The sequence below is a fragment of the Melospiza melodia genome, chromosome 15 (genome assembly GCF_035770615.1).
Source record: "Melospiza melodia melodia isolate bMelMel2 chromosome 15, bMelMel2.pri, whole genome shotgun sequence".
In the NCBI taxonomy this organism is placed as follows: domain Eukaryota; kingdom Metazoa; phylum Chordata; class Aves; order Passeriformes; family Passerellidae; genus Melospiza; species Melospiza melodia.
Window position 1 is genome coordinate 6,463,331 of NC_086208.1, and position 19,678 is coordinate 6,483,008.

At 38.5% G+C, this 19,678-nt stretch overlaps 1 protein-coding gene and 1 long non-coding RNA gene across 5 annotated transcripts in view; one reads left to right on the plus strand and one right to left on the minus strand.

The window, feature by feature from the left end:
* Nucleotides 1-19,678, plus strand: part of THSD4 (thrombospondin type 1 domain containing 4) — a 232,051-nt gene that overhangs the window by 129,997 nt on the left and 82,376 nt on the right. The window contains exon 1 of one of the 3 annotated variants that reach the window (XM_063169563.1): nt 14,435-14,660. The exons of the other annotated variants lie outside the window; for them this stretch is intronic. Coding sequence (XP_063025633.1) covers nt 14,589-14,660 — 72 coding nt within the window. The 5' untranslated portion in view covers nt 14,435-14,588. Of the gene's footprint in view, nt 1-14,434; nt 14,661-19,678 lie in introns of those variants that run through there. 3 annotated transcript variants of the gene reach the window in all.
* Nucleotides 1,557-16,062, minus strand: LOC134425195 (uncharacterized). 2 transcript variants are annotated; one of them, XR_010029614.1, is made up of 4 exons: nt 16,033-16,062; nt 14,396-14,524; nt 5,150-5,241; nt 1,557-2,175 (listed from the first exon to the last, which is right to left on the minus strand). It is a non-coding gene; the product is annotated as an uncharacterized LOC134425195 (long non-coding RNA). The 2 variants fall into 2 exon arrangements; XR_010029613.1 differs by lacking the exon at nt 5,150-5,241.

Genomic DNA, 19,678 nt, shown 5'->3' on the forward strand with positions numbered 1-19,678 from the left:
TTCTAGAGAAGTGATATATAATTTTTTCATATTGTTCTGAAAATCTTTGAACTGTCATTATTGCAATTACCTGCAAATAACTGTTGGGCCAGGAGAAACTCTTGCAGAAATAAGCAGCCTCCATGAGCTGAAAGAATATTGCACAAAAGTCACGAGGACATTTGCATGGCTCTCTAATAAGACAACAGACTCATGAGTAGTGAAGACCTGTGGAGGCTTTTCTGTTATTTCCTTGGCAACAACTGCACAAAGACTGTGAAAGAAGGAAGCTGTCATTGTGTGTGGGGGATCTGGGCACTTCAAGAAGTTTTTCTTCTCATTTCTCTCTTCATTTAGGGATTGACCAGAAGGAATGTTGAATGTAAACCCTCTGTAACTTTGGAAATGATGATTGGAACTGCATTTTCAAATCAAACTATCACAGCCTAGTAGTTTTGTATCTATGTTAGATTTCTCTAAAGTTCTCTAATTCTCTAAATTCACTAATATCTCCAAAATTGTGAAATTTGGTCTTCATTCAATGTCGGTCTTAAAATCCAAACTTGATTTTGAATTAGATTTGTATATGGCTGTCCATGTAGGAACACAGACAGCTCATTTCATTTGTGCTTAGGTATAAGAACCTAACTTTTCAGAGTCCCTGACCATTGCCATAAACACAAGAGCCCCATTAGCCTTCTCATATGGTACAATGAAGAGAGGACAGAGGGAGCTTTATATGCTGTGTAGCAACAGAACATGAGGCTTAACAGAATTGCTTCTCTGTACAACTGCAGCTCTTTCTTATTGTAAAGCTAATTTAGGACAAGCCTCATTTAGGGAAACCAATCCCAAATCCTCAAGTCAGAGGTGGAAGAGGCACTTTGTAAAGAGTTATTTGCCTCTGGCAGAAAAAATACTATAGGTAGCTGCAAAGAAAGATTGGACTTGTCTAATAGAGCAGTTCATAACAAGTATTAAAGCCCCTGTGAGGAATAGTTTCATACTGTCTGATTGTCATGTCCGACGTTTTTATTGCACAAGTGCTTAAGGGGCTGTACTTCTGCCAACACACAAATGAATTCTTTCTAATGTTTGCTAGAGGATATATGGTCAATGTCCTGGTAGCTCATATGCTTTTACTGTGTAGTTTGATCTTGATTTATGCAGTTCTCTGGCTTAATTTTTAAAATATGAGAATTGTCCACTCAATTTTCTGTAAGGTATTTTAGTTCTAATGGTGAATCTGTGCATTTTATCCCAGTATGTCTTTTCAGGAATGAGTATTTTGTCTCAGTTTGAACTCTTAAATCACTGCAGACACACAAGCACACAGAATATTTAGTGTTTGCTAACTTCTCTTATATGAAATACTGATTAGAAAAAAAAAGTGTTACATAAAGATCCTCACTTTCATGTCACATGGTGGCCAGACACAGCAGCTGAAACCCACATTTAGAAATGAAAACATTTTAATATAGTGAGAGTCGATAGACATGCATCAAAGTGAAATGTTGTTTTTGTAGTGATCAGCAGGCTTCAGACCTCCCAAGCTAATCATAAACTTTCCAGACCAATACAGCTAATTTGTTCTCCTATTGCCACTGGCCTCCAACTCCCTTTCCAAAGGCAGACATCACCCTTGCTGCTAGCAAGAAAATTAGCAAAAGGCCTTTTATTTCTGCTTTTTTCTTTAAGCCTGTTATGTGTGTGATACTTTGGTTTGTCTATACCATGCCTATGGGTGTGTCTTAGATGTATTCCAGAATAGAACTTGGATGAGCTACCCTCTCCTTCTCTCAGCTTATGTTGCACAGGTTACAGCAACCATATGTTCAGGCCTCAGCTCTTCCTCTAAATCATGCCCTCCTTTCTTCCAGGAAATGTTAACCTGGGAGAATAAAAGGGGGCTTTGTCTATTTGTCCATGCTATCCAGATGTAGAACATTTTGTCCAGTGTTAAAAAACAATGATTTTCTACAAAGTTACACCAACCATTTTTACTTGTGTGGAAAAGGCACTTTGAGATGCAGAACAGGTATTCCAGAGGACAGCTTAAGATGATTAAGGTTGCCAGATTGCATCAAGTCAGTCTGGTCAGAGCTGCTTTGAATTGGCAGATGCTGTTCATCAGTGTGTCAGCAGGCTGGAGTTGAACAAGACACAGACCTAGAGGTGCTGGACATTTGCAGTTCTCTAAGGAAAAAAAAGAAAAGGCAGAATTGGAAATAGCACCGACCAAATGAAAGCCAGTCTGAATCTCTGTACAGGTGATAGTTACAGTTTGGCCCCTCTGCTGACAGAATATCAATTCCTGTGATGCTTTGGTAGCTGTATCTGTTACTGCTTACATGTTAAATGGGGCATCTCTGAGTATGCTTTCCTTTTGAAGCTTAAATAAGCTTTTTATCATTGTGATTTCATTTTTTTCTTTAGCATTCCCATGGCTGATGACATGAGCACGTTTTCATCAGTTAAAGAAGAGAGTTTTGTGTGTAGTGTGTGTCTATAAAACACTGTAGGTTCAAAGAGCAGGTGAGTGTGTAAGTTGGACAGAGGACCTTGATATCAATTATTAAAAGAAAGCAGAATTCATCACAGATAGAAGTGTAGAATTTTTATTTTCTCAAAAATATTTCTGAATATCTGTTCAAACTCAGACTTGAATGGAATTTTAGTTGCAAAAGAAAAATATATCTACAAAGATGTATTCTAATATGATTTTAAAGATTTTGATTTTGCTGTGATTTCTTTTCCAAATGGAGACAGAACCAGGTACATTTTTAATATTTCATAGCCTGTTATGTGAAATGATAGGGAGCTAATCTAAGAATCTTAAGATTGTGTCTGCAAAAGTTACAGAAAATTAGAAAAAGTGAAATCAGTCTATTTCAGAAGTAGTATGTTTATACTGCTGCTGTTGTATTGGATTTAATTGTGTGGAATAGGTGGGTTCACATGCTCAATATATTCCTGGGAATTTCTGTATTCCAGTGCCCCCACAGACTAAGACAGTGTATGTTCAGAGTAAACATTGAGTGATTGATGTGAGTAGTAATAGTGGTGGTAAACAGGGGTGTGCTGAAGCTTGATGGGATTTATGGCAGAATGCAGAATTAGATACAGAATTGTCATGCATTGCATAAAAAGTCTGCTCTACAGCAAATTCATTAGAACTTAATTTCATATTACATTTAAAGTTAGTATTTCTTAAGCATAATCCCAATCCACTTTTCTGAACTTGGAAGTAATTTAAAAAAACCTTCCAGCTCAGAAACTTGTTGCAAATCTGTCATTTATCTGCATGCTGTTCAATGATGACCAAGATGGGTGCAGCATGCAATACATTCAAAGGTTTGACTCTTACAAAAATGTTCTCCATACTCTTACTATAGCCCATGTCAAAACAGAGCCAGCTTAAAATAATTTTTCAAAATTCTCTGTGATCAACTGATCCCATCTGATAAACTAGTAACAGTCCTTATAGCAGAGCAACTCTTAGCTGTCTTTTCTCCTTGTGCTTTAGGAATTACATTGATGAGTTCGATTTCAAATTCTTTGTTGCTTAAGTGCAAGAAGAGATTTTGCTTTCAGCACTTTTTTCAGAATCGCACTTCTGAGAATTTTCTTTGTCCCTTCAAGTGTAAGATGCCCCATCCTGTAACTGATCAAACTTTCCTGTTGGTTTTCAGTTTGGAAGAGGAATGTTAAATTAAGCATAATGGGGATGTCTTTTGGATTAAAACTCAACATGTTCTTCCAATTAAAACACTGTGTTAGAATACTCATAGCATGAAGTTGCTTAGAGAAGACATCTGTTAAGGTAGGGGTGTCTGTGTGTTGTTTTTTGTCAGCCATATAATGGACAGTCCTTGCTTCCCACTATTGTGTCCAATTAATAAAATAGGTTTTTTAGTCTAGAGTTACCCTTTATGGTGCTGCTGTGGGATATTGGCTTGCATATTTCTGTAGGGTTTTAGTTTTTTCCTTCTAATTTTTATGCAAAATGACAAGGTGACAGCAGCAGACTTTCTCAATTTTAAAATTTGCTGGGGAAGCTATATTTGATTTCAAATCTAAACCTATCCATCACTTTGTGTTCCCATATAAGTACAAGTTGTTTCTGTAACATGGCTATTGTGTGAAGGTGAAAACTAAGTACTGCTGTTGGATTCTCCACGCTGGTCTCTGTTTTGAAAGCCCTGCTTGCCAAAGATGTTCTTGTACTTAAATAAGCCTTATGGGCAGGATAATATTGCAAGAGGAATGTGCAGGAGCATTAATACGGCTGAGTGAGGCCCTATATGTTTTCCTTTGAAATATCTCCCCTGCTTGCCAAACCGCCTTGGAAGGGAATAGCATGAAGCCTGGATGGGGAATTATGGATGTGCCCTATATTTTTCTCCACAATGAAAGGAATAGTCTGTGGCTCCTACACAGATTGAAAGTGTTGGGCTGGTAGGACAGATGTACTGAAGGGCCGAATTGGAAATCTCCTAAAATACTCTCAGGAGCTGATAATGCTCTGCCTAATAATACATAGAGTAGGTGGTAGTGCAGAGGAATTTCTAAAAAAACTTTTCTCTTCTTAAATATATTGTTCTTCTAGATATGGATATGAGAATATTTACTAAAACTAAGTTTAGTATCTGACTTTGAATCCTTCACAGTTAAAGTTTCTAAGAAGAAAAGAAAAAGTCATTTTTTTCCTAGAAAGAAAGGTTACCAACTTGAAATCCAGTGTTTACTAAACACTTTCTTTAGTGTTTCTAGGTTGCAAAAAAATCTTGATAAGTTATGATATATTACATATCCTAAGAATGAGATTTTAAAATTATTTTTTTAAGATAAATGCCTAGTATTCTCTGGTAATACTTCATAATAAATATTCTCATTCAAAGACTTGTGCTTGATTTAATTATTTGTCTATTTTGGCTTCGGAAAAGTAGTCATTAGGGTTCCATGGCAGATTGAATTTGTTTAATGTCATTTACCACCACATTTTAGCCTGGGTACTGAAGGATTGTCTTGATCCACTTGCACATAATGTGTTTAGAAATTTGAAATGTTACATAAATAAAAATCATAGATGCAGGAGGTGGCCACCCACTCAGGGCCCCAGGCCCCTGATCACCAACGCTGGCCCTTTGTCCTGGCAAACAAAACTCACCAGCCCAGGTTCCTGGTGTCACTTTGCAGGAGCCACTTGGCACTGTCAAATCCTGAGTGAGCAGTGGTGGCAGCTTGGGTCTGGGACACATCCTGCATTGTAATTCAGATAGTGAAGTACAGATGCTGAAAACCTTATCATTGCACTTTATTTGGTGTTTTCTTGGAGAGGGATATGATGACCATTCTTTATAATAAACTTGCTTCTAAAACAAGTAATGACAAATATGCGAACTAAATTGACAAATATGCCACTGTGGAGATGGTGACTGGATTTCTTTGATTATTTTTCACTGGGGGAATCTGTGTAGGTGTATGTGCCTTCATTCTCCATGCAGCTTTCCAACTTTATGGAAAAATCCAAAAAACTACAAGTGGACAAAAAAGTAAAGATGAGGTAAATATATTTTTAATTTTTTTTCAATATTCTTAATTTTGTCATTGCTTTGAATGATTGCTCAAATCCCTTGACAGTTTATCTAAACCAGCAGTTTTAAAGTGGTTTGCAAAATACATGTGAAAAAGGCAAATCAAATATAAGCCAGCTATGCTACCAATGAATTGGCAGGGCTTTAACACTGGTACCCCAGGCAAATAATAATAAGTTCCTGGTGAGTACCATGGCATTGCACATGAGCTAGCACATGGAGTTGTACCTGAAAATAAGTGATGTATTAATTGAGAACTAGCTCATTGTGAGGAAATCTTCCCTGAAACATTGTTGGAAAATTATGTTTGAGACATGCTCCACACAAGTATGAAATTATTGTATTGAAGAGATTTGGAAGCGTGTAGGAAATCTTCCAAAGAAAATCTTCCTTTCACAATGAAGGAATTTTCTGTGGGTTTTATTCACTTGATTCTTTTTGGAATTCTGATTGTTTTCCAGCCATGTGATGGTGTTGGCTGCACAGATGTGCTTTTACAACCAGATTTCTTAAGCAGTCTGGTTTTATGTCTCTCCATGGGCCTTTAAGATTAGAACTGGTATTATTGCTAGTTTTAACCCACGTAGACAGTCTGAGTATGGGGATAAAGTAATCAGCACCATTTGTGTCTTTCAAAATGCTCATAGAGAATGTTTCCTCACTTCCTTTGTTCTAGGTGACCTTTTCAGAAGTAATTTTTTTCTTTGTGTTCCTACTAGAATTATTTCTAGATTTATTTACACCTTGTTACCAGGAAACAGTATTTCCAGATTTTGTGCCATTGTGTAGAGATTTTGAACTGTAAAATTAAAACTGAAGTCTTTTATATACACACACACGCTGGTTTTAATATACCAAGGGTTAAGAATTATATATAACTGCTGACAAATAAATTGGCATGCTGAGTGACTTAAGGAAAGTTTTCAGAGTACCAAACAATTTCATGCAGTCATTTTGGGCTTGACTCTCCTCCTTATATAGTAGAGAAGTGAATTTGCCTGAATTTAGACAAGTTGTTTGTCCCATGAGAAAATTTAACAGTACTGAACTTGTTTCAGTTGGTCGATTCAGGAAAGGAAATTTCAAGTTAAATTATACTGGATGTGCTCTGGGTACACAGAGCCCCATCAGCTATTTATTCAAGTATTTATCAGTTTTGTGAGTTGCTAATCCAGTACTTAATGAAATATTTGAGACACAAGGATGCATAATTATTTTAAGATGCTTCTTATCTAGTTTGAGCTGCATATGAATTTTCAGAATTGATACACATGCCATTTAGCTCAAGATTTAACATAATCTGTAGCTATATGGTTCCAATTTCCTGTGTAGCAGAAATCAGCCATGCAGAATTGGTCATTTTCAGGAATGGTATATGTACTTGAAGGACACCTAGGAAAATGGAATGAAGTCTGCTCTATCTATGTGCTTCCCAAGCTTTTAATCATGTGGGAGCACTGTCCAGATAGCTGGAAGACTCCACATACACCGAAGTTCACTTGGTTCTAATGGGCAGCATGTGTTTAATAGGATTACTTTGAAAGCAAGCACATTTATAAGATAAACTATCAAAAAAATCTACTGTGTAAACAGTCAGATTCCCCAGAATTTTGTTTTATCTAGGCAATAAAGATGCACAGTTTCCATTTATTTAGAAAGAGTTTGTTCCTTTTTATACATTATAGATCTGCAGAGAAAGAGAAGCCTTGTTCTAGCACTGCAGCTATGCTTCTAATTTGTACCTAATTTGCACCAGCAGTGTAACTGATCTGCTGGTGCTGTGTGTTTTTCACCTGGCCTGGACCCCCAGTGATGAAAAATGAGCCTTGAGTCTACTAGCAGGGTAGAGTTTGACCTAGGCTGGTGTTAAATCTTTTAATTTGCAATGCATTAGAGGCTGGCAGTATGCTGAGACCTGACAGTCCTGTTGGTAGAGATGGCGAACTGGGAAGATGGAATCAAACAGAATATGGAGAGATTTTTGGGAAGGAATAACTGCATCTTTGACTCAGGAGTTTAGTACCTAGATGGGAAAAGTAGAGATGTGCTTGCTGCCCAAAGTGTAGGCTACAGTACTATGAGATTAGTTCTCTCTGCTCACTTCAGGTAACTTGGGATGTGTAATGAAGTTACTTTGGAAACCTTCCTCCTCTTTCTGCTTGTATTTGGATTCTGGATGAGTGCATTTTGACCAGCATTGCGGTTAAATCCCAAGTTTTCAGACAAACATGTACATTTCCTTTTGTAACAAAACAGCTGTTTTCCCTTTTTTTTTTCTTTCAGAAGGACATGGAAGCTTGGTATTCCCATAAACTATAGAAAATACAATGGATCATGATACAAGTCTTTCAAGATTCTTTCTATTCATCCTTTGGATCTTAACCTGTGATTTAGTACCTCTGTGACATCAGGGAGCAGAGGTGCCTGTGCTGTAGGATTGTCCTTGCTCTGGTTCTCCAGCTATGACTCCTGCTGGGATGTTGACTTTCTTTCATTCCATGGAATGCTGCTCTAGTCTTGTCCCCTAATTAGTCTGTGTGATAAGTGCAGTACTGACTCCTTAGCAGGTTACCTCTGTTTCAAGACTCTTAATCTGCTGCCAGATACAATCTCCTACCTTCTTCCTTTTGCTTGGTGGATTGCTGCTGCTTCTGCTGGCCCTCCATGCACATGGTTAGAAAAGTGAATTGGCCTATCACAGATGTTCAGGGCTCTGATTGGGATAGCTCTGACCAGCCTCAGCCTGGTGCTCACACAGGTTACCTCACTAGCCACACTTACATTCAGCCCTGGGCCTCCAGTCCCAGTTGGAGCTGCTTTGGAGTCTCAGCCCCAGCCCTGTGTGCCCCTGGCCAGGACCCTGCTGGTCTGCACCTTGCTCCAAGGACTGGCTGCTTGGCTTGGCCCTGGGTCTGCCCTCCCTGATCTGCCCTTCTCTGACTTGTGGTGGCAGGGGCACAGAGTCCTGGCAGGGAGAGCACCTGCCTTGCTGCCTTTGTTGGAGCTTGACACCTGACTCCCATCCCTTTAGGGAGCCCCTGTCACTGCTGTCACTGCTCCCCGACAGTTTTTGAAGGTGGCTGATAAGGTTTTATTGCTTTAGTAAAGTACTAAGCATGAAAAATATTGGCCAGCTTTTGCAGAGCTTTGTCTTTGTCTTTAGCTGGCAGGAGGTGGATGCTCATTTTTTGCAAAAGTAGATTTGACCATAATTTTTTACACAGTTCCTATCTGCATATTGGCCTAGCATGTGCTACTCCTGGGAAGGAGTCACAGTGATTTTCAAAGTTCTGTTTTCTTCCATCTCAGAGAATATCATTAGTGCGTTGAGATTTTTACCAATGTAGAAAATAAAAGGTCAGGGAATGTACATGCAAGAAAACATGTTCTACCAGGGCTTCTTCCTCTGAAAGCATTTCAGGAATGTTTCCTAGCAAAACTGAAAATTACTATTACATTCACAATCCTACCTGGTTAGTTTTCTGTTTTCTCTTAAGTTGGACAGTAGTTAACCAACTAAAGTATTAGGGCACAAAGTGACTGTATGGAATAATTGATTACAAACTCTTTAAAAGAGCTTTTTTTGCACAGCAACCCTTTGTCTTTTGCATAACTGTACAGTGGGATCAAAAATTATTATACATACAGACTGAGAAGTAAATCTCTAGCTTCATTAGGTCAGGTAGCAGTGGGAGACATGCTGCTCCATGCAGTGGAGTATTCTGGTAACAAACAATATTTCAAGAAATTGTGTCAGTCAGCTGCTTTCCTAACAAAGCAATTGAGCAAAATGGTACAAATAGAAGCTGTGAGTTACTTTGGAAAGTGGTAGTATTTCATATACTAAATGGAGTTAAAACCAAGAAAGAATGCTGAGGTGCAGTGGAATATGTGTGATTTGTTTCCTCCAAGGTGCTCCATGTCTGGGCTTCCCTTCACAGGGCTCCATGTACTCAGGCTGCAATCATAGCTCACCCTTTGTCTTCCTGCCCAGGCTGTGTGGGTTTGGTTCTGTTCAATGGCATCTATAAAAGTCCAAGTACTCCTTGGTCCTTCTTGTACCTATTGTGATTTCCTCTGCTGAAATCCAGATTCATTGTGAATATTGGCTCTTCCAGAAGGACTGCAGTAACAAGAACTGCTTTAGCTGTACGAGGTAGATGATAGGAGAGAATCTCTTGCCCTTTTTCATCACCCTGTCTGCCAGTGACATGCAGAAAGCAGGGGAGTGGATGTATTTGCCTTCATGGGGGTAAAGAAATCCCTCAGTGCTTCAGATGCAGTATTTCCTGAATCCAAGAAGGTAGGGTAGGGAAAGGCATTTTTCTGTCTCCATCCTTCTCAAGTACACTGTTTGTTGTTTTTTTCACAGAAAATGCATTGTTCTGCAGTCAGAATCACCTGTCTGCTCAGGCACATATAATGTGGCAAGAGACTTCTTTAATTCAAGTGTTTAATTTAACACAAGCATTATTTTAAAAATAAAATTAAAAGAAAATAACCTCATAGAAGGAATTTTGAGTAAAATGTTATGGCCAGTGTCTTTCAGTAGTTCAGGCTAAAGCACAGTGGTAATTTATTTTAACCTTAATACATCTGAATAATTAATTCAGAAAGGAATGCTTCTTGGAAAAAATAAAATGAGGTAATGATTGGAAATGCCTATCTGACAGCTATAAATATGGCAGCCATCTTTACACATGACTTCATCAGCATAAAAATTTTCTCCTTTCCTTCTTTTTTTGAAGCAACCTGTAGATCACCAGCTGGAAAAAATGACCAATTAAAATAAAACCAAAGCACTAGATTTTCCACTTGATAGTGTAATTTGTACTGAATTTCTTGTACATTCAGCCTTTTTTCTCCTCTGTTAAATTTTTACATGGAACACTGAAATAAAAACCTAACACCTTTTCTTAAATGGTAGTAGAATATGCAGTGTCTACTGCTTTTCCTGTTAGTGATTCCTGGAAGATGATGTCTGTCCAAAGCAAATGAATGCTATTTTAAATACTTGTTTTAAGAAATGGTTAAAGGACCTGTTGACTATGCTGTAGCAGCAAATTTGTTTTGGCCTTCATCTTACTTTTATAGTTCTTTGGTTTAGGTGTTTCAACTGAGCCGATTCAGTGGCATTGATGTTACACCTGTAGTAACAAAACATGAATTAATTATTTTCACTTGTATGCAAAATGCAAAGAAATTGTCATTGTCTTGTTCTAAAGTAACTCAGCCTGAAATATGTAGTCATCCTTCATGTTATCTTGCTTTAATTTGAGAGTTAAACTCTAAACATTGAGTCTGTAGGAAGTAGAAAGGAAGTCTTTAGAAGTTTGTTTTGACTCATGTTTTGTCTATTATTACTTTTATATTAAGAATTTGGTCAGCTTTCTAAGCTAATATGCATTTAGCAGAAAGCAGTAGCTGTGATACTTTTGATAAGTTTAACAAACTTGTCCTCCTTGAAATTCAGGTGCAATTGCCTCAGGGGGAAGGTAGTAAGCAAACTTCATAAATGAATTGATATTTACAAACCCTTTGAGACTGACAGCTAATTTTTTCACAGATGAATCTCAGTACTTTTTTAATAAGAAATGTACTATCCAAAGGTCCTTTTTTTGTTTTGTGTATTTTTATTTCTAAGAATAAGAGACGGGAACGTTCTCCCAATACATTGTGATTGCTTTTTTTGGTTCTGGTTTTAGTTTTTCTTTTTTTAAACTATAATTTTGGAGTTTCTATCTCAATTATATACCTAAAATAGTGATGCTGTTATTTTTGCTATGTTTCTAAGTAAAAGCAAAGGCATTTTTATGCTGAAATTACTAACATCTTATTTCTTCCATTTAACTGCTGCAAGATATTTTGGTTTCTCTATCTCCTACTGCACAACTTCACATCTGAAATAACTCATCAGTCATAAACTGATTTTTTCTATTGCCCCAGTACTTTTGTAATCTCCAGTGTAATGATTGTTGAGGTTTGCAGAGAAGTTCTGCTCGTGGTTGCAGCAGTGCAAGTTGGGCACAGTGTTAAGTTTCAAGTTGCTCTGTGCTGCAGGGAAAGGCTGTGCTTGTGCCTGTGAACCAGCACAGTTCCATCCAGTTCACTGGGATGAAGCTTGGAGGCACAGCAGCAGGTATGAACAGATCTCTTAACATGGAGAACAGAGCACCAGCTTCTGAAATTCAGGGAATTCTGCCTGTATTTTCATAGAGGAAAAATTAAATGCATATGGAAAGAATTAGTTATATGAGTTATTAAATGGGAATGTAGTACAGCTTTCTGTGCTCAGAAACTCATCCTAGTAATATTCAGTTAGACTTCAGTAAGATTGTTCATTATTTGCAGAAAATACACTGCTCTGTGGAATGATCAGCAGAGAGGAGACTAAAATCACAGGTACTCTTCATTTCCTTACATTTGCTTTTCTGCCTGCCACTAAAGAAGATTGGCAATACTGTGCCTGTTCTATGTATTTATTCAGAAAAACTAGTTCACTTTGTGAAGAACAGCAGAACAGGACTGAGTTTAATTTTATGGAAGTAGTAGTCCATCTGCATGAAGGAGCTTTCATCACTGGAGCTTCTGTTACACACTGCAGTCTGAAATGGTGTGTTCTTTTAAAACTTTTTCAAGCACTAAATCTATTTTCAGAGTATCATAGTTGCAGCTCTTCTGTTGGAAGTGTTTTGAACTCCAGTTTAGTTGGCAGTTTGCTCACTATCCTTTTTCCTTTTGTGGTACATTTAGATATTTCAAAAAAATATGGAAGGACAGATTGGCTTCCCGACAGGGTTTTGATGGAAAATTTCCTTAAGTTTATTTGACTTTACATTTTTAGTCTGAACACTTTGCCATAGGCAACCAGTGTACAAAATACCTGTAATGGCAGCTCTGCATTTAGCTGTCAGCACCACAGTATAATCTGCAAACCTTCAGCTTGCCTTAAAAGGGGAGAAAATACTTCTTTACTGTAGGTCTTGAAGGGAGCTGTTGTATTTGTGAGAACAACATGGAGTAGAGTTCTCAGTGATTTTTGTCAGAAAGTACCATTAAGGTTACAGTGCCAAGTTTTCGGAAGCTGCAGATTTGGGCTGTCACCATTCTTAAGAGTCCCCAGCCTGTGATCAATCAGATCATTTGGGAGAACCACTCTTGAGGTCCATCCTAAAACTCTCATTCTGGCTCCTTAAATGTTCTGCAGCTTGTACTGCTCCCCCAAGGGGAGTCAGCTGGAGAGGGTTCCTGTGCCACTGAGACCCGCAGTCCTGGGCAGCATTGCAGGGCCTCCCTTCTCCCTGTGTGCCCTTGCTGGCCATGGTGCTCACAGGTACTGCAGTGGGGCTGCCAGGATCACTGCACTGCAAGGCTGGGGAGCAGAAGGGGATGAAGAGGTGACAGAAATATTGATACACAGCACTGCAAGGCTGTGGATCAAAAGGGGAAGAAGAGGTGAAAGGTGGGCTGCTGATTTGGGAGGAAAAAATGGCTTTTCTGGAGGTGCTGAACAAACACAGCATTGCAAGATAGGTTAGGCAGGAGAAGGTGGAATCTTTATGGGCAATAGTGGCAGTCTTTAAAAGGAAAGAACTGAGTGGGAAGATGTACAGTGACAATCATGTCTAATTAATAGAGGTCAAATTTTGCCTTGCTGGAGAATCAGATATCCAAATGCAAGTAGAACAGAAGCTGGACTTTCAACAGCAGTGCAAATGCTAATTTTCTATACTGCTTTGGGAGTTTGACTGTATTTAATTGCAGTTCTGAGGAAGACTATTTTATCTTTCACCTCTCATAGGAGAGGAAAAGGCAGGTTGGTAAAGCTAGTTTAAAAATAGCCTGAGGAGTCTGACATACTCAGCTGTGTATACAAAGCTCACCAAATTACAAAAAGAAATATAATACTTAGTAATGGTGTTCTTCTCAATTGCACCAACATTTTTACTTCCTGCCTCCTAAAATGTTGAGATATTTTCAAGTACCTGTATTGTGAGTTCATGTGGTTTACTGTCTGACATACGAGACCAGGTTATTCTTGGGTCGTATTTTGAGATATCCCCTGGAACCATATGGATAAGAACTATGTATTTACATGAAAGATGAGAACATTGTGTGGTTTTTTGACTTCAGGAGTTGGAACTTTAAGAAAGACTTGCACTTTTGCTTGCTTAGTCAAAGCAAGTTATTTGATGGGTTGGATTGTTATAAATCAAAATTTCTTTTCTTCAGCTGTAATATACAAATGAAAGAGAGACAACATCCATATCCTACTCCAGGATTGTTCTAGAGGAAGAAGTCCATTTCAGGAAGCAGTTGGGACAGCAGCTGGGGTGCCTGGGTTCCCCTGGGCCGTTGCCCTGGGGCCAGGGATGAGAGGCAGCAGGTTCTGATTGATGAGGCAGGATCAGGCCCTTCGGGTTGCAGGACTGTGCTGGTGTGGGGCTGACTGTAAAACCCTAGATTGCTTCCTGGTTAGGTTTTGAGCTGTGCTCTATGTATGATAAACGTGTTAATGAAAGGAGGTGCTGTACCTTTAAGTAGCACATGCCGTCTAACCATCAACAGGCATCTCCTGCAGCAGCTTTAGCCTGTTTCTCCAATCATGCCTGCCTAAGTCAATAACGCTTTGCCAAAGCTCCTCGTGCATTAAAGGTTACCGTTTAGCTTGTTCCATGAATCACAGCAGATGCAGAACTTGGCAGTGACCATTTCTGTCCCTCCCCTTCGCTTCGTACTGCCTGCAGCCCCCCAGCTCAGTGCTGGCCGAGCCCCCTCCCCCAGCAGGGAGAAGTCATTACATGAAGAGATCAACTTACCAGTTGTCTTCAGAGCAGTGGCTGAGAGCAAAGCTCCTGGTCGGACCGTGAGTGCGAGAGAAAGGGGGAGAGGGAGACGGACTCGTACCTCCGAGAGCTCAGGGCTGTGATCCTGAGACACAAGTGCATCTGCTAGCTGTTAGTACTTGGCACAGGGTTTGCTCTTCCAGGGTAGCTCTAACTTTGGGTAATAATGTTTGTCAGCTACCTGATACTAACGTTGCTCTGCTTTCAAACAGCAATGGTAGCAAGACCTGGGGGTGAGGTAAGCAAAGTACAATGTCTTGTCAAAAATCGTCTTGTCACAGTTGCATTTTCTTCATATCTGTTAAGATGGACTGTGAATGATTTTTATGCTATTAGACGTTTTAGAATTGTGTTGTTTGTGTTGTGTAAAAAGCTTTTGGTTTGTTTTGTTCGGGGGATTTTTGTTTGCTTTTTTGCTTTCTTTTTTTTTTTTTTTTTTTTTTTTTTCTTTGCAAAAGCCAAAAGGTACTATAGGAGAATAGTTTGAAACTTCTCTGGATTTGATATACAATATGCTTTCTATGAGAAATGACTAATTTGTGAATTTTTCTGTACTAACATACAGAGAAATAGGATACTCTGCAGCAGTAGATGGTATTGTTTTGTTCATATTTTCTGCAGAAATGTGCGCTAGTGAAAAAGTTTTTGCACAGGATACATTTTGGGGATGTGAGCATGTAAAAACTCCAGGCTTCATTACTTTAATAACATTCTTTTTTTGCAAATACATGTAATGTTTAGTCTAGGGCAGGGCAGAAAGAACTTGATTTTTAAAAAACTCTATACTGTATAATCAAAGAAGGACTTTATGTGTTCCTAATATTCCTAATTCCTAAATCTTCAACAGTGGAATAGAACAGCTCTTTATATGCTTTAAGAAGTTGCTGCTTGATTTATGAAGAGCCATTTTCCAGATTTTTGTCCTCATCAGAGCAGTTTGTCATCAAGTACTTATTTCATACCAAAGCAGAAATTTTCTGCTACTCTTTTGCCATTTAGGAAATAACTTAGCAGGCGTGGTACTATTTGATATAAAATATTCCATCTAATGAAATTACTTGCAGAAAACACATTTGATACTCATTCTCCCTCACTCTACCTGAAATGAGATGTGTAGCTGTGCATTTTAAACAAATCATTGGATAATTTTGTTCCATAAATATGCCTTCCTTAAGTAAATCTTCTGAAAACAGTGATTCTGCTTTAAAGCTTTATTGGTGCTGTCATAACTGAATAGTAGCCTAATGAAGTCCAGATCAATTACTTTCCCTGGTAAAGGTGAAAGTGAACTGGAAAAAACACCTTGTCAAGCAGTGTGGTTGACACTCTCTGTGGCTCACAGGTCTAGAAATAAACTTTTATGTTGCTTTCAGTGTGTTTTAATAAGAGAATCTGTAACAGCTTTGTTTCGAGAAAATGTCTCTTAGTGAAATCTTGTGCTGCCTTTGATCTGGTTAAAGCAGGGAAAGGTTTTCAGCAGTGTCTCAACAAATTTAAATGGTTTGATGATCAGAGCAACTGGAAGCTGATCATTGCCCTCTAGTTGTCACAGAAGTTTTTAACTTCCTGGTTGATTGTTATTTAGCATAGAAAATGATAGATGGACTCACCTTGTTCAGACTGAGGGACCTTAAAATCTGTGGTGGCTCATATGGAAAATATTTCTGTCACCACTGCGTGCACATGTGGTCTTCAGAGATCCATATAAAGAACAAATCTAGAGCAGCAGCAGTGCTGCCTGCCAATTATCCTCGTTAGCAAGTAAAATAAAAGCAATGCTGTGTTCTTACCTGGAAATTAATTTCTGCTATAAAAGTGCAATGTGGAATGTTTTAGCACTGTGATCCATATGCCAAGTACTTTAAACTGGACTGTTTTTCTTAGTTTTTCAGCTAATACAGCAGAATATAAAAAATTGGCCTATTACTTTATCAGTGAATTTTAGGTTGTAGATTTTAGCATAAGTAGTGAGAAATTTTCTCCTTTATTATGTTCATATGCCTAATTTTGGAAATTTCATAATAAAAATATACTGTGCCTACTGTTATTAATATAATATTTCTTTGTCCTGTATTGTAAGAGACCACCCGATAATCTTGTGCATTTCCCTGCTCCAGCTGCAGAACCTTGGCTACATAAATATTATTTCTCTAGGAAATTACTCAGTAAAGATTTTTCCTGTAGTTGACAGTGAATTGAAGACAGAGAAAATAAGTGAGATGCCATTTTTTAAAGGAACCTAAATTGTCATTTTGTGCTCCTTTGAACTGTTTTGTATACTTCTCTGAATATTTTAATTGATTTATAGGTATGTATTTTTAAAAGTTCTGCTCATAAAAATGTCAGGTTTTGATAGATTATGAAGTCAATGGGAAGTTGCTTTTCTTGCCAGCTTGTTTTCTCTGTATTTTTATGCTGCAGAACTTTATCTGTTCAAGAAACAGAAAATAACAAACATTCAAGTAGCATGTTTTTTCCCATATAATTCTTAAGGAACCCCTAACAGTTGCTCTAATGTGTGTATGATTATGTTCTGCTTTTCATTTGTTGTTGATTTAAGGCATGACTTGGCATGAAGTCAGTGAAACTACATTGCATCACTTTTCCATCCAGGAAGGAAATAAGGTTATATAGATTTGCAACTTGCACCACATTTGTATGGCCAAGCCCAGAGCTTGTGTGTGTGTGCAGATGAACACACTGAACTCCTAGCAGAACAATGCTTAATCAAGCTTTCCTCCTTCTCACTTCTTTCATCTCGTGGTTTGGAATCAGCTCTAGCAGGAAAATCGTTGGTTTGACTAGATACATTGGGCTTGAGAAATCTCTGAGCAAGCAGTGAGATTTCCTGAGGAACAGCCCATCCCTGTATTTTCAGGCATTCCTAAGTCTGTCATTATTCTTCACTCAAAAGCAGGTAGCCTTTTAAACTGTTTTCTCAGAGTACTTGTCAGATATTTGCATTTGAGAATTTCAAATGCCTTGAGATTTTAGTTGATTCAGCTGAATTTTCCCTTTTCATAGTTTTTTTAATCCCATACAAATTGACCATAAATCAGCACTGTCAGCCCTATCTGCCTCAGTACAGGTGTCCATGAAGCTGTGCAAATGTTCCAAAGTCACCAGTCTGGCCTTCTCAGCAATAAAGCAAAACCAAATTGTACCATTTTGAGTTTGGTTTGAAGTGTTTTCTGTTAGTTTTTAAACAAACATCAGTCTAGCTGACAAAATATGTGGACAATGGGAAGGAAGCCTCACATATAACTTCTGTGTTGATTTGATCTGTATTTTAATGTGATAAGTAATCATAATCTGACTAATCATCAAAACACATAATATATGACTTAACAAAGAACTTTCAGCATGTTTAAGTGAACAGGAACAGGTTTTAAGATACCTAATTCTTTTCAGTCCTTGAGTAGTAGTAGTGCAGATAACAGCATGTTTTGCCACATTAATCAGGCTGTTTATAGAAGCAAAAGTTTTGTTTAAATAGTAGATACTGTTCAGCTTCACGATATTGAATACTAGATGCTGTTCAGCTTTCTTCATAAAGTAGTTCAACATGAAGTGTAGAAGATACTAAACAGTGTCCTTAAGAGTTGTTTTAATATATTTTTATAATGAATAAATTTCACAGATGTGAAATGCTTCCCTTTGGAATTCGGGCATAAAGAGGGTGAAAAAGTCACACTCCACCCTCTAAAATGAGTAAAGAGAGCCTGAGCAACTCTGAGTGAGATTCTTGGTGTGCTGCAGACACTGCTGGTTCTCATCTGTGCCTTGTGGGCCAACAAATGGAGCAGTTGTTCTACACAGTGTCCCACGTTGCAAGACCAGGAATAAACAGACAGGAGTGCAGAGGGAGCTGATTGCCATTTCTCCTGTCCATTTGCACCTCCACTCTGCAGTGTGTGTAGCTTGTCCACAGGAACCACAGAGGGAGGCAAAGCAAACTTAGCAGCATTCACTGAGCAGGGTCAGGTGTCACAATCCCCACGGCACAAATGCAACCCATTGCAAGAAATAACTCAGTGTTCAGCTCAGTGTTGTTACTTATTTCTGTGTGGTACAATATAAATGGAGCTCTCCCTTGTTGATCTTCCTCATGCAAGAAGGAAGAATACCAAAAAAAACCACCCAAAAACCAAACCACAGAAGACCCCAAACACCTTGAGGTCATGGTCCTTTTGACACTCTTGACTGACTGTTCTCTTGTCAAGGAGGAGCTCCCTTTCCCGAGGCCTACTGGAGTAAAATTTCTGACCTTACTCAGCTGAATCTTCCAGTGTTCTGTGGTCAGAGCTGCTGCTCTTGTGAAGAGGCAGGGAGCTCCCCAGCAGGTCACATCTGCAGCAGCTGATGTGATTTTGGCCAATTCTGTGAAATGGCAGCATGGAGAACAAACATGGCAATGCTTATGCTGCATGACTGTTGGTGGTCTTCATTTATTGCATTCAGCTGTACCTTACCAGCCATACTGGACTGACCATAATGACTGGTGTATCTGTGGATTTTGTCATCTTCAATTTTTTTATCCTTATGATAGTCCTGTGATGTTGTGCTGTTGTACAGCTGTTACTTATAAATTCCTGGACCACATAGGTAAAATACAATTCGGAGGCTCAAAACATTATCAGTAAGAACAACTTTTACATATGTTTGAAAAATCAGCCTTTCTAGCATGTGTATGGTTTTATAGCTGAGCACTGTCTCAAAGAATCTCTGTATGACCAGGAGTTGAACTAGTTAAGTTGTGTCTGCTCAGTCTCCAGGATTGAGTTGAGCTGATGCCACACCTTCAGTCATGGGCAGGGAGCTCATGATGGGGCCCAATAAAACAAGCATTTCCAGCTCTGACTTCCACAGGGCCAGCCTGTAAGAAAACATCATTTCTCCCACTGACATACAGGCAAAAATAATTCCTCATCTCTGTACCTGAGTGTTTCCATCTGCAGGCCAAGGTTAATAGGGTTTCCATTGATTCTCCTGAGAAATTGATACATCACCTTGACTGCTACTTTCCCATAAAACATCACCCTTAACCCTTCTGTTTATGAAGCATGAGAATGTTTGAGAATATTTGTGGATTGGTAACTAAGGAGGGATTGAACCATTTATTTATTTAGCATACATAAAAGAAAGTTATTTGGATTTACTTTAAAATTACCTGCTTAGAAAAAAGAGATGGTAATTTACATATGGCAGTAACTGCTGACATCACCAGTAAAACATCTGCAAGTGAGACATACAATA